We start from the raw sequence: 11,824 nt of genomic DNA, 5'->3' as shown, positions 1-11,824 counted from the left end.
AGGTATTCTCCTCATTCCTTCTATCCAAATTAATATTGATCATTCACACAAAACATCTAACTTGATATAATTATGTGTTTTCACACTGCTGTGTCCCTAATGGATTGAGTCATAATTAATTCACTTTTTAATTTTCTTTTACATGATCAATTTACCTCACAGATATATAACCAGAAACTACTTTTTTTTTAACATTTCCTTCAATCCTGACTGGATGCAGTCTGTAGAGTCAGACGTTTCCTGTTGAATATCACATCTTACTCCAGCCCCACCTCCTTCTTCCATGTGAGGTTCTGGGGTAAAGGTATAGATATAAAGGAGGATGGCTGGGAAAAAAATGAATGCTCGACTCCTTTCTCAACTCTTAATGCCCATATGGGTATCACCATAAATAAGTCTAATCATTACATTATTTTTCAGTTCCTAGAATCAAGGTAAAGAAGTGTTCAAGGAAGGGATCAGGTATCTTGGTAAGAGCAATAAGATTGAGCAACATCTCAACAGCAGTTTATTTCTTTGCTGTTGGTACTTTCACAGCTAGCTGCTTTTGGGACAAGCCATACAAGCCATGAACTTTGTCCTTCCCCAGCATAATGATCAAAAGAAATCTCTCTTCTAACTGTGTGCTGCATAGACTATTACAGGAAGAGAAATTACAGTTCTTACAGTCAATGCTATATCTTACAAACCAAGAGGGAATCAGAATAAGCCACAAATATGAGAGTCATGCAAACTACTAATTTGGTCCAGGATGTTTCCCAAGCTCAGTTTAAACACATGCAACAGCAACTATGGGTTTGAGTGTACAGTTCTCTCAGACATGCTTCATGCAGCTCAGCATTTAGAATTCCAATGGCTATTTTCCAACTCACACAGCTGAAAGACTAGAGCTGCTAAAGAATGAAAACAGTCATTTTAAGAGTAAAAAAAAATAATTTAATGCACTATAACATTGTCAGATTACTCCTTAAATAAACCAGTAATATTAGAAAGAGAAAAACAATTTTCCAGGACATATTTCTTACAATACAAAACGCTTCTTAAAATAAAATATCTAACAGTACTAATATTTATAAGGCTATAAATAAATGACAAGATATACTTCACTCACATGGTAGTGAATATGTTCCATTCTGCATAAAGGTAATGCTTAGTTTTTATGTTATAGCCAGTTACTAGCCTACTGACTGCTGGCCTATGTCACCTGCTTCGGCACCCTCCTCTTGGCACTGATTCATCTCATCTGGTCTCTCATCAACAAAAACGATTATTTACTGCCTTATTAAGGCAAATACCTTACATCTGTTCATTTTTATCCCCAGTGCTGGGCAGGAACGATAATTAAGGACATAGAGTTGTCTTCAGATTTACAAAAACAGGTCAAGCATCTGTCTATTCACTGGTAGCAGTAGCTAACTGTAAAAGCAAACTGCTAATTCGACCTTTTAAAAATTCCTGTGATGTTCACACGCGTTAGTGAACAAGACATGTCTCTTCATGCTGTTGTTTTCTTCTTTCATATTTCACATGAAGAAGAGAAAAATAGAGCAAAGAGCACCTTAACCAAGGAGACTGTAGGAAGAATAAGGAAATCATGAGAGTTAAAGCGTTCTTAAGAAGCTAGTGCAGAGACCTTGCACATAAGTAAAGAATACAAATATATATATATGTATGTATGTATGTATGTTTTCAGGCTGTTTTACAAGGAAAGAGCAACAAGGAAATATGGCATGTGAAGTTTGGAGGGAAAAAAAACAGATATGAGTTTGAGTGGAAGTGAGCATTGAGGATAAAGCTGTGCAGATAATTTTGCATAGGCCAAGAGAAGAAAAAGGAGCCATGTGCAAGACTGCTTTTAAAGCTCATGCAGAGCATTCAGATTTAATCATAAGGCAAGACAAAGCAGAGCTTTCAAAGTCAACAGAGCATGTATCAGATGCATGATTTTCTCAAGAGTGAAACGGATTATTGAGATATAAAAGAAGGAGGTAGTAGTGCTATAGCAATACAACACCGTCATAAATATACCATATTTTCCATTTACAATATTGCATCACAGGCAGTATTTACAGGACAACAATTTTAGAAGTGTTTCTACCTAATGCATAGTTCCTTGCCCTGGGATTGCTTATAGATAGGGAATCCCATCTCTTCTAGGTGGTGATGAAGGTGAGGAATCTTTCCATAATTTCTCTGAAAGTTAAAACAGCACAATATTAATATTAAAATAAAGCGTTAAGTAGTTATTTCAACATATTCTTTCCTGTCTGTTTTTATGCTACTTTTTCTACAAATCTTCTCAAGATATAAGGAATAAAATGCTTCTATAGATTGAAACTCACAACTTGTTGATGTCTTGTCCCTTGGTAAGAGTCCCAAGAAAAAACAATGCAAGTTAATTGCAAACCTTACTTACCTACACTGCAATGCTGAATTGTTAGCCTAGGATTATTGTAAAATCAAATTGCTGTGACTCAGTAAATTGGGACTGGGGGGAGACAGCTCCATGCATTTTCAGTATCACTTCAAAGCTCACGGGACTTTTATATGGGCATTTCTATCAGGACAAATATAAATGCATTGGAATCACTACCTAGTCACTGGTAGTCATTGGACTCACTGCCTAGAAAACCTGGAAGAATGAGCACTTGTTTTCTTTAAAGGTGTTTCTGTGTATAATAAATTTTCCAAAAAACTACAGAAAGACACAAATCAGGAGTCTTTTTTATCCCTTGGATTAAAATTTGTTTTTTTAGCATTCAGCATCAAATGTACAATAAGGAGAAATATTTTAAATTTTTTGTCTCCCCTTTATGGTACACACACATATAAGGAGAATTTTTTGGTATAGATAAAATGCAATATTAGATCAGAAAAATTTGGTTGGAGTCCACAGCTAACCAGTCTCATCACTATTCCTTTTCTCATCAGAGGACCAAACAGTGAGTGTCAGGTTTTAAGTTAAGCATATCAAGACTTTCTGAAAGCTATTTTAAAATGTTCTTAATACTGTTATGCAAATCATATATACTAACGAATCCAAATATCTTTCTAAAAATATTTCCCTCCTTTTCCATAAATACCTCTGCTCTTTGTAAAGAAACAGTTTCTCTAATGTACAGCACTTACACGTGAGAGAAGTTGGGTTGAGCTTTAACCTGTCACATTCAGATGCCCCAGGATTTAGAGTATCTTCATCGTAAATATTCTGACGCAAAATGTTCCTTATAAAATCCGGGTTCATATTGTTTTCCATAAATCCCTCTGTTGATGGTGGTACAGAAAACACTAGCTGATAAATTACAGTGGAGCTTTCATTACTGCAAAACAAAATCAAGGGTGAAAGTCTTCAAGTTTCAACAAGATCTTTCTTTTTTTTTTTTTATTTTTGAAGACTGACTTTTCATGTCAATGTTGGAACGGATTCTTTGTTTAAAAAAACATTTCCCCAAGAAAAACATTATGACAGAAAACTGCCAAAGATGCCGGCTTCCGCCTCCCCCTCCCTTCTCAGAACAGCTCTTGAGACTTGAAGCCAGCCAGAGACATGTTTTCAGATGCAGGAGGGGCAGCTGGACACGTGTTCTGATGGGATGTGGTTTTCAGCACTGGTGCTTCACAAGAAGCTACTGATAAGAGGCGTTGCAATATCCTGTGCTAGGATAGCACATAATAGTTTAGCTAGGAACTTGTAGGAAGGTTTGTTTTCCTGCTAGCAGTGCCAGGGACCACCCAGCTGTGCTCCTGACTCAGCTCAGGCGTGGATTACACAAACCAGTGAAATGGAGACCATCTCTGAAGATTTCATTTTTTGTGGTCTACCAAAACTGACTAGAATTCAACAGCTACCTTCTGTACTCACAGAATTCAAAACATTTTCAAAAAGTATTTGAATGGGGGGAAATAAAAGGAAAGAAAGAGAGGGAAGCAGCAAGAGAGAGACATCAAAGAGGTGCAGAGAGAGAGAGTTATTAGCTAATCAATATATGTGCAGAACTGCAGCTTTGTACCTAATGGTGTAAATCATAGTTAGTACCCATAGGGCTAAGGAGCTACAGTTCACTGTTGAACAAGGCTGGTGTGCCCAAGGCTGGCAGGGCAAGGGAGAATATTCCTCAAGGGAGCAAAGTGCCCTCACAACTGCCCCTTGCCACATTCCAACGTGGCTGTCCCTCTGTCCTTGCTATCTCAAAGGACCTGGGACTTTGCAAAACTACTTCCCTTGATCTTCTCCTGTCTTTCTAATTTCTTTTGTGAGAGTTCTTTTTCAGAAGTCCTTTCTCTGTCTTCCCTTGCCTCTCTGCTATTTCTCTGTGACAGGAAACATGTATATTCCTCTTGCCTTTAACTCTTTTGGAAACAAAATGATTCTCTCCTCCTCATGAACCCTGTTTTATTTATTTAAGATTATTTAAACTACGTCAATCTAAAGTGTCTCTGGCAATTAATTTTTCTTTTAATAAATATCCTTGAATATATTTATTAAGGGCTGCAGTTGGAATCAAAGATAACAAATGATACTTCACAGCAACAATATGTTCCTGTCATTTTATAATTTTAGCAGTGTTTACCACTTACACCAGAGGATCCTCTGAACAGTTTTCACTGCCTATATACATCATTTTCCCCAAACAACCTGTTTTTCACTTTATTTAAATATTGCACATATTTACATAAGCACATGTATGTCTTGTCAAAAACCTGTAATTTTCAGATAACTTTGGTGACAGAAATTGCTTACCTGAAAGAAATCACCTGAGCTGACCTAAAGTAACGTCCTAAAGCTGGAGATGAACTGTAGACTTCTGTTAGCTGAGAGAGAAAAAAAAATTGTTTCTTCAATCTCTTTTTTCCCCTCACACAAAAGAACCAAAACCACAGCAAATTATTCTTATAAAGTGCTTTAAGGGGCATAAAACCAAGGGCTGAAGGTCAAATAACAGCAAATATCTGCTCTGGAAAAGGTAGAGAGTCATTTAAATTTGGCAGACAAATTAATTGTGCATTTGAGTGATTGCTATGTAACCTTAACACAACAGAGGCACTCAGGGTGAACTAAAAGTATGTGCTCATGTTGCCATGTGCAACTGATGTTGTTAGGTTTGGGATTTAATTAGTACCAAGAGGCTCTTCTAACTCTTTTTTCGTGGAGGGGATGGTCTGTGTCCTGAGACTGCCTTCCCACCATGTCCAAATGATCACTGCCAGGTATGCTGAGCTTATTTCAGCTGTAACTCAGAGTTGTGCTGGCTCAGCAGACATCACAGCTATAAATCCAGGCTATGATCATACACTCATTAAGAGAATGCAGCACAAAGGATGTTTAGTCCATATTATGCTCAGCTGATTTTCACAGGCCTCTCCTAAACTATTCAATAATTCTATGAAAAAGGTGAAGACTGTCTTAACAAATGGTCAAGTTTAAGAGGAAAAAAAATTCAACACTTTTTTGTGCTTAAAAGAAAACAATTCCTTTTTTTCTAGATTGTGACTTTAAAAAGTACAACACGTTTTATTTATGGACTTGCAAATGACTGAGTTGCTACACAGAAACTGAGAAACAGAAACTTCTTAGAAGGAAAAACACTGAAACAATGTTCTGAATAGACTCAACTTTGCCAAGAATCATATAAACACTTACCCTCTCAGTAATGTCCTCAGAGGAGAAGTGTGGGAGACCACACATTAACTCCAGCGTTCCTGAAAAATTGTGTAAGTTTCCACTGCTTAGTAGTTCATCAGGATCCCAGTAGTCATCCTCATCTGTGTAAACATCTAATAATTAACAGGAGATAGAAAGGGGAGAAAAAAGTTTCAGTTAGCTGAAGTATTGAAAAAAGCCCCTCTTGGCTTTCTCCAGGGTGGTTTTCTCACAAATTTCCTGGGTAAGGACTGACTGGAAAAGACAGAAAGTGCAAGTCACCTAAAAAAAGTAGCAGCACATGGAGATCAATCACCCACCTCCATTAGCAAAAGTCATCTGCTCTGGGAGCCTGGCAGGCAGTGACACCACGGGACCCAAGTCACCCATTACATGGATGGCATTGTTAATTAATGGCCCTTGTTCCATTACAAACATTATTTCCATCCTCATATCTAAATCTCTTCTTGTGATATTTTCTCACTTAGCTACAAACTTGAATTGCCACCTGATCAGGACACAAGCTGCTTGCTGCCTGCTAAGATAAAAGCATTCACAACATCTACCAAGCTACAACACCACCCTCTGCAGTCCGTATCTCAGCTCCTTCAGCAGTTTGCTGAAAGAGATTAGAGGATGTTACTGTTGCATTTGTGTTCTGTTAGAGATATTACATATTGCATGTTTGTATTGGTGTAACTAAGAGTGAGATACTTACTAGAATAAAGAATTAGGCTGATGAGAATGACCAGGAAGATCACTAGAAATATTGTAGTTATAACCATCCATAGTTTACACTTCCAGAAAACTACATCCCTGCATGATTTCCAGGGAGCTCTCTCCTAGATATAAAAGAGAAGGGCATATAGATTAATCAAATCAGGCAGGAAAAAAAAAAATAAGCATGTCTCTACTTTGAAACAAAACCCCCCACATAGATGGGAGAGCCTCACTGGTAAACAATGCCCTACCTCAGGGGTTCCCAGCCTTGACTACTGCTGCAGGGGAAAATGCAGACCTAGAATTGGTAAAGGATATTCACTTGAGAGAGATCATTCCCCTTTGTGCAAAATTTCCAACTCCTGAATGGCCCATAAAGCTAAAGTACTGCAAAGGTGATTTCTTGGCTCCATTTTCGTTTTAACTACTTTAATTAAATTTTCATATTCCACAAGCTCACCTTTTAATGTTTGCCATCTCTCCCAACTAAAAAGGTGTCTCTGGAGGTATTTCCAAAATCATTCACCTCTGCAGCATTGATTATGTCAACCTGCATAGCTTCTAGGTGCCAGCACTCCAAGCAAAGGCAATGCTATTCAATAGATACTATTGTGATAAAACCTCCATAAAATAATTGAGACTTTTATAGCTGACTTACTTTTTCTTCAGAAGACTGGAAACTTGAAGGCTACTGAGTGTATTTAACAGACAGTTTAATGTAAATCTCACCTGTTCTATGAGGTCAAAAGAACACTTCACTCAAAGCAATTGTGCATGTGTGCACATTCATAGGGGAGAGAAAAGACAATACCTTGCCTGTTACTTAATTTTTAATAAGATTGAAAGCCATGACTGAAGTTAGTTGTTTAATGAGTTAATCCAGCGGGAAGAATACTAGGGGGAAAAAAAAATTTTAAAAATGAAAGCAAGCTTAGGTGACAGCAAAACAGATAACTTCATCTGTTTTGTTCTACAGCCAGAAGAATCAGAAGACTGAAGCAAGGGTTTAAATTCATAAGCAGACCATGCTGTCTTTTTAATTACTCTTCTCCCTCCCTCTCCATCTGCCATAAAGGCAGTAGTAAACTCCACGTCCTTTTTGACATCAGTACCAGGAAAGGCAAAGCACGTGCTGTGGGTTGTCTGGGCCACACACATGCAGATTGGCAGGAACCAGCTGCTGCTGGAGGCACTAATCCAAGTTTCCTTCCTTAACTTTTTGAACTTTCTAAGAACACAGAATAACAGAGGCTTTCACTGAATTTAACTGAATTGGGCAGCTGGCTAAAAACTTTTGTGTGGGTGGCAGGGGAACAGGGAGAGAAACACACATGGAGAAAGAGCTTACAGGAGAGATTTCTCCGGGAGCAGAGGCAGAAAAAGGGAAACACTCTCTGTAGACACCTCTACATACAGAACTTTGCTCTGCTGGAGAATGAAAGGCAAACACTGAGTATGGTTTTGTTTACAGCATGCTTTCAGCTGTGATCACATTTACTTTTTTTAAATTTGATTTTTCAAATATTTTAGAAGTATGAATTTCAATGTAATACTTAACTACCATATCGTTTTGGATTTTAAAAACTTTTAAAAGCCAGTAACTACTGCCTAGAGTGAAACTATGAAATCAGCCATAGCCTCATCAGTTGACACAGGGAGCTGTCAAGCCCAAGTTCTGATTAAGCCACCACACATTTAGACTATCACAAAACGCAATTCTTAATCACACATAGCAAACTGGCTTGATCCCAAGGAGACATTCAGCTCCACGATTAGTCCAACACCACCTGAACTTTGCCCGTAGCAGCAGCTGAGAAAGTCTCTCTGCAGTGGGCAGGGATTTGGGCAGGGTTTCTGATTAACCTGAGCAGAAAGCAGAGTGCTGTGACTTTCCAGCAGTCTGTGTGGGATGGAAAGCCAGTTGCTATCATCAGCATAGAGAGAGCTCAAATGAAAACACAGTGCTGGAAAGGGGAAGGATAAACCCAAGGGTGAAGTTTCTCAAGACAGTCAAGTAGATCTAGCACATCCCTGCCTCTCCTCCCCTCTTTCCTGTTCCTCTTTGCACCTCTGGGAATGTGTCTGACCCTGCAGCGAGCTGATTCAGCTCACCAGAGCACAGGAGAGGTAGCTGACCCCAACAGAACACGACACAGGGGTTTTGCCCAGTCAGAGGGATGGATCAGCCCCAGGGTGAGCAGCACAGGGGAGAGGGAAGGGCCGGGTGGGGAGGATCCTGCAGACAGCTCCCAGCTGTGCCCAGAGAGGGAAACCTCCTCCTCCTCCACAAATATCCCTGCAGCAAGTAGTGCCATTTACTGGACAGCACTCACGTGTGAACATGTTGTTATTCCCCTGCCAGAATTAGTCTGTTCCATAGCTTTAAACTAGGCACTAGGAGCTACCTCCCTTAGGATTCATGTGCTGATCTTAAACGAGGTTTCAGAGCATTCTATTAACACAGATTCATAATGGCTAGCAACTGAAAATTACTCAGAGATAAAGAGAATCTAGCATGCTCTGTTCAGGGACATCTTTTTTTTGTTTGGCAGCATTGTTTCCTGGTCAACTCCTACTGAAGGAAAGCCTGGTTTTAAAACTTATTTCAGCTTTTCTCTTTTCTGGTTTTGAGCCAAATCCCACTGATAGATAGCACATTAAAAGAGAAAGCAAAAATCAGAGAACCAATTACAGTTTCAGTTCCTAAATTTAAGCTTAAAATCCCACTCTCATATTAGAACACTTCTTTGATAAGGAAAAAAACCCCCCACATTTAACGGGTTTTTAGCCTCTTTCCCTCAAACAACAAATTAAATCACCCCTACAAAACATTCCTTCAAGTGTCATTTCTCTTGCTGTGTGGTATTTCCCGCACCGGAAGGATCAAATGAGCAAGTGAAATTCCTACCTTTCTCATTTGAGCATTTAGAGCCTTGTCATGATCAGTCTCATTTTCCTCCACATTATGTCCCCGTAATTCAATAATCTCATGCTCCTGAGCAGAGCTCTGCCTTTTCATTGCTTCTGTCTCTGAAGAAGGGCCTCTGCGAGGTCCTCTGTCTCTGAAGTGAGCACGGAGCCAACTCATTTCCTTCTTGTTTCAGCTGCAGTTATGCTCAGTCATAGCTCTGGCACGAGGCTGGAAACAGGGAGAGTGGGGATAGTTTTCCAAAGAGAGGTCTCAAAATACTGCTAAATTAGGGGAATTCCTTGGAAGAACAAATAAAGTCGACTGCCCTAGCTGCAGAGACAGGGAAGGCGGAGGAAGTATCGATTTGCTTAGCCGTGAGAACTCTGGCTCTCAGCTATGCAATACTAGGTTTTCCAGTTTGCCTACCTTCCTGTACCAGCTCTTGATGAGCAAGTGACTAAACCTTCAGCAACGCTGTCATTTGCTGGGACGATTTTCAAAGGAACCCGAGTGTTTTCTCTGCTGCTGTCAGCCAAAGCAATGTTATTACTGTTATCCATGCAGCTAAACAGATGTGGTGCTGAACAGAACAAAGTGAGTTAAAGTTCATAGAGCATGTTGTTTGATTAGGCTGGGACTCTGCCAACACTTGTAATTCTAGTCTCCCTCTATAGTCAATAAAGAAATGAACATTACTGACCTTTGTACTGGAAATTGCTCTCCCTCTAGCTATTATACTGCCTAAAATCATATCTGGTCTCAAAGAACCATTTACGTGCTTTAACATACTATCCAACCAAACCTGAGAAGCTGCTTTAAGATAAAATAAACCCAAAGGACATAGCTAAAGAAAAGAGAAAGATGGCCTTCAATTTCAACCTGTGCTCTGGAGGACACGCTTTTATGAAACCGTGGTGATTTGGTCTGTGCCAGCTTCCCACAGGAACTCTCAAGGGCATTTGGAATCAGTCACAGCACCTCACTGTAGCCAGGGGCTGATTACAAACCCAGCCTCCCCAATATCCTTGATCCCTACCTCCTCTTATTTCTCCTGTTCACACTCCATCCCCATGTTTCTCCTTCCTCCCCACAGGGCATCTCTCTCCCCTCTGAATCAAAAGGTCTGGACAGACAGCTGGTAACCACATCCTTGCTCACTCTTTTGTCCCAGCACAGGGAGTATCATGCATTAAAAACCGAACACAGCCTCTCTCCCCAGCCCCCTTCCCTCCTGCCTGGGTATCCACTCACAGCACCACTCTTTTGTCCTGCCAACACCTCAGTTTTTCCTTTGTGAGACTCACCTTGGTTCTGCCACCTGAAGCACACCCAGGGTTTGCATTCCTGATGTCACCTCACACCCATCCAGGCAAAGGCACTCCATGAAAGTGAGCACGACTTGGGTTTATTCCACAAGTAAAAGGAAATACAAATTTGTATACCCTACACCTTCTGGTTCTGAGAATCCTTAAAGCTCTGGAAGACTGAAGGTGAAGCTGAGCAGTCATCAAGATGAGAACATGTATCTGGATCTACAAAGTCTTACTTAGGACATCTTACACTAGAAAAGACTATCTGGTTCTCACTTCTCCTGCTGGGTATCAGGTTCATTAATTTCCATTCACAGTAGACCTCCCTACTGGATTGACTGAAACCAAAACTGTTCCTCTGAGACAAAGAGTTAATGATTATACAGATCTCACCATGCAAAGGCCAAAGTCCTTATTTTATTTTACATATTTGTGAAGAAGCTTCTTAAAGTCTTTCATCTGGGGGATCTAACTTCCTTATTTTATTTTACATATTTGTGAAGAAGCTTCTTAAAGTCTTTCATCTGGGGGATCTAACTTCCACACTTGGCGCATTTCTTCCATGTGAAATACTGACCCTTCTGCCAAGTTGCTGAGAAACTCTGAGAAAATGAGAAGTCAAGAAATGAGCTGAACTTTCTAGGTTAGGCTTTTATCTAAAACAGAATAGCAGGAAAGCTGTTTTCTTCCCTAGGCAGGATATTTCTGGTTTCAGCAAAAGGAAAAGAAACTTGTGCCCCTAAATGTACTCTTTAGTAACAGGGGCACATTGAGCTCAGCTTTACAAAAAGAGGAAAGTCCAAGGCACTTGAACTTTGTCAAGCTCTAATGAACCTGGGGTTTGGAGTTTCAAAGGCCCATCCAAACAAATAAAACACAGCCCCTTGCAGTTTTAGCATGTGTTTATTAAAAAGGAAGGTGTGAATAATTGAGTAGCCACTAGAGAAACAAACCTCCTAACATACAGGCTTTGAACATAGCTTATGCTGTAAATTTGACATGAACTGGGACAAGATGCCCGGCAGGATAAAGGAAGGAAAAGCAATGGCAGGGTTAGAAGGAGGAATCTCACTGCATGCAGATTACAGTGCTGGTTCTTTTCAACATTTCCCCCACACGCTGCCAAGGTGGGTCTAACGTGAAACAAAGATCTCACTTATGTACTGCAGAGGAAGTGTGCAGCAATAAAAGGTGTTGAAACTGCCAGCTTCATTTTTAAAATATATATATTAAAGGTGAAAG

At 39.8% G+C, this 11,824-nt stretch overlaps 1 protein-coding gene across 3 annotated transcripts; it reads right to left on the bottom strand.

Annotated features, from left to right (window-relative positions):
• Nucleotides 1-8: 8 nt before the first annotated feature.
• On the bottom strand, nt 9-10,903 carry C2H3orf52 (chromosome 2 C3orf52 homolog). 3 transcript variants are annotated; one of them, XM_014253323.2, is made up of 7 exons: nt 10,577-10,903; nt 9,270-9,500; nt 6,360-6,483; nt 5,642-5,775; nt 4,742-4,812; nt 3,130-3,320; nt 9-2,193 (listed from the first exon to the last, which is right to left on the bottom strand). In XM_014253323.2, coding segments are annotated over exons 2-7 (702 nt in total). In that variant the 5' UTR covers nt 9,450-9,500; nt 10,577-10,903; the 3' UTR covers nt 9-2,191. The 3 variants fall into 3 exon arrangements, with proteins under 3 accessions (XP_014108798.2, XP_014108799.2, XP_014108800.2); XM_014253324.2 differs by lacking the exon at nt 10,577-10,903 and adding an exon at nt 9,699-9,832; XM_014253325.2 differs by lacking the exon at nt 9-2,193 and having other exon boundaries at nt 3,147-3,264.
• Between the last annotated feature and the right edge of the window lie 921 nt (nt 10,904-11,824).

Source organism: Pseudopodoces humilis, chromosome 2, assembly GCF_049639895.1.
Source record: "Pseudopodoces humilis isolate 2021_Gansu_Grassland_sample_001 chromosome 2, ASM4963989v1, whole genome shotgun sequence".
In the NCBI taxonomy this organism is placed as follows: Eukaryota; Metazoa; Chordata; class Aves; order Passeriformes; family Paridae; genus Pseudopodoces; species Pseudopodoces humilis.
This window is presented reverse-complemented; position numbering and strand designations above follow the sequence as displayed.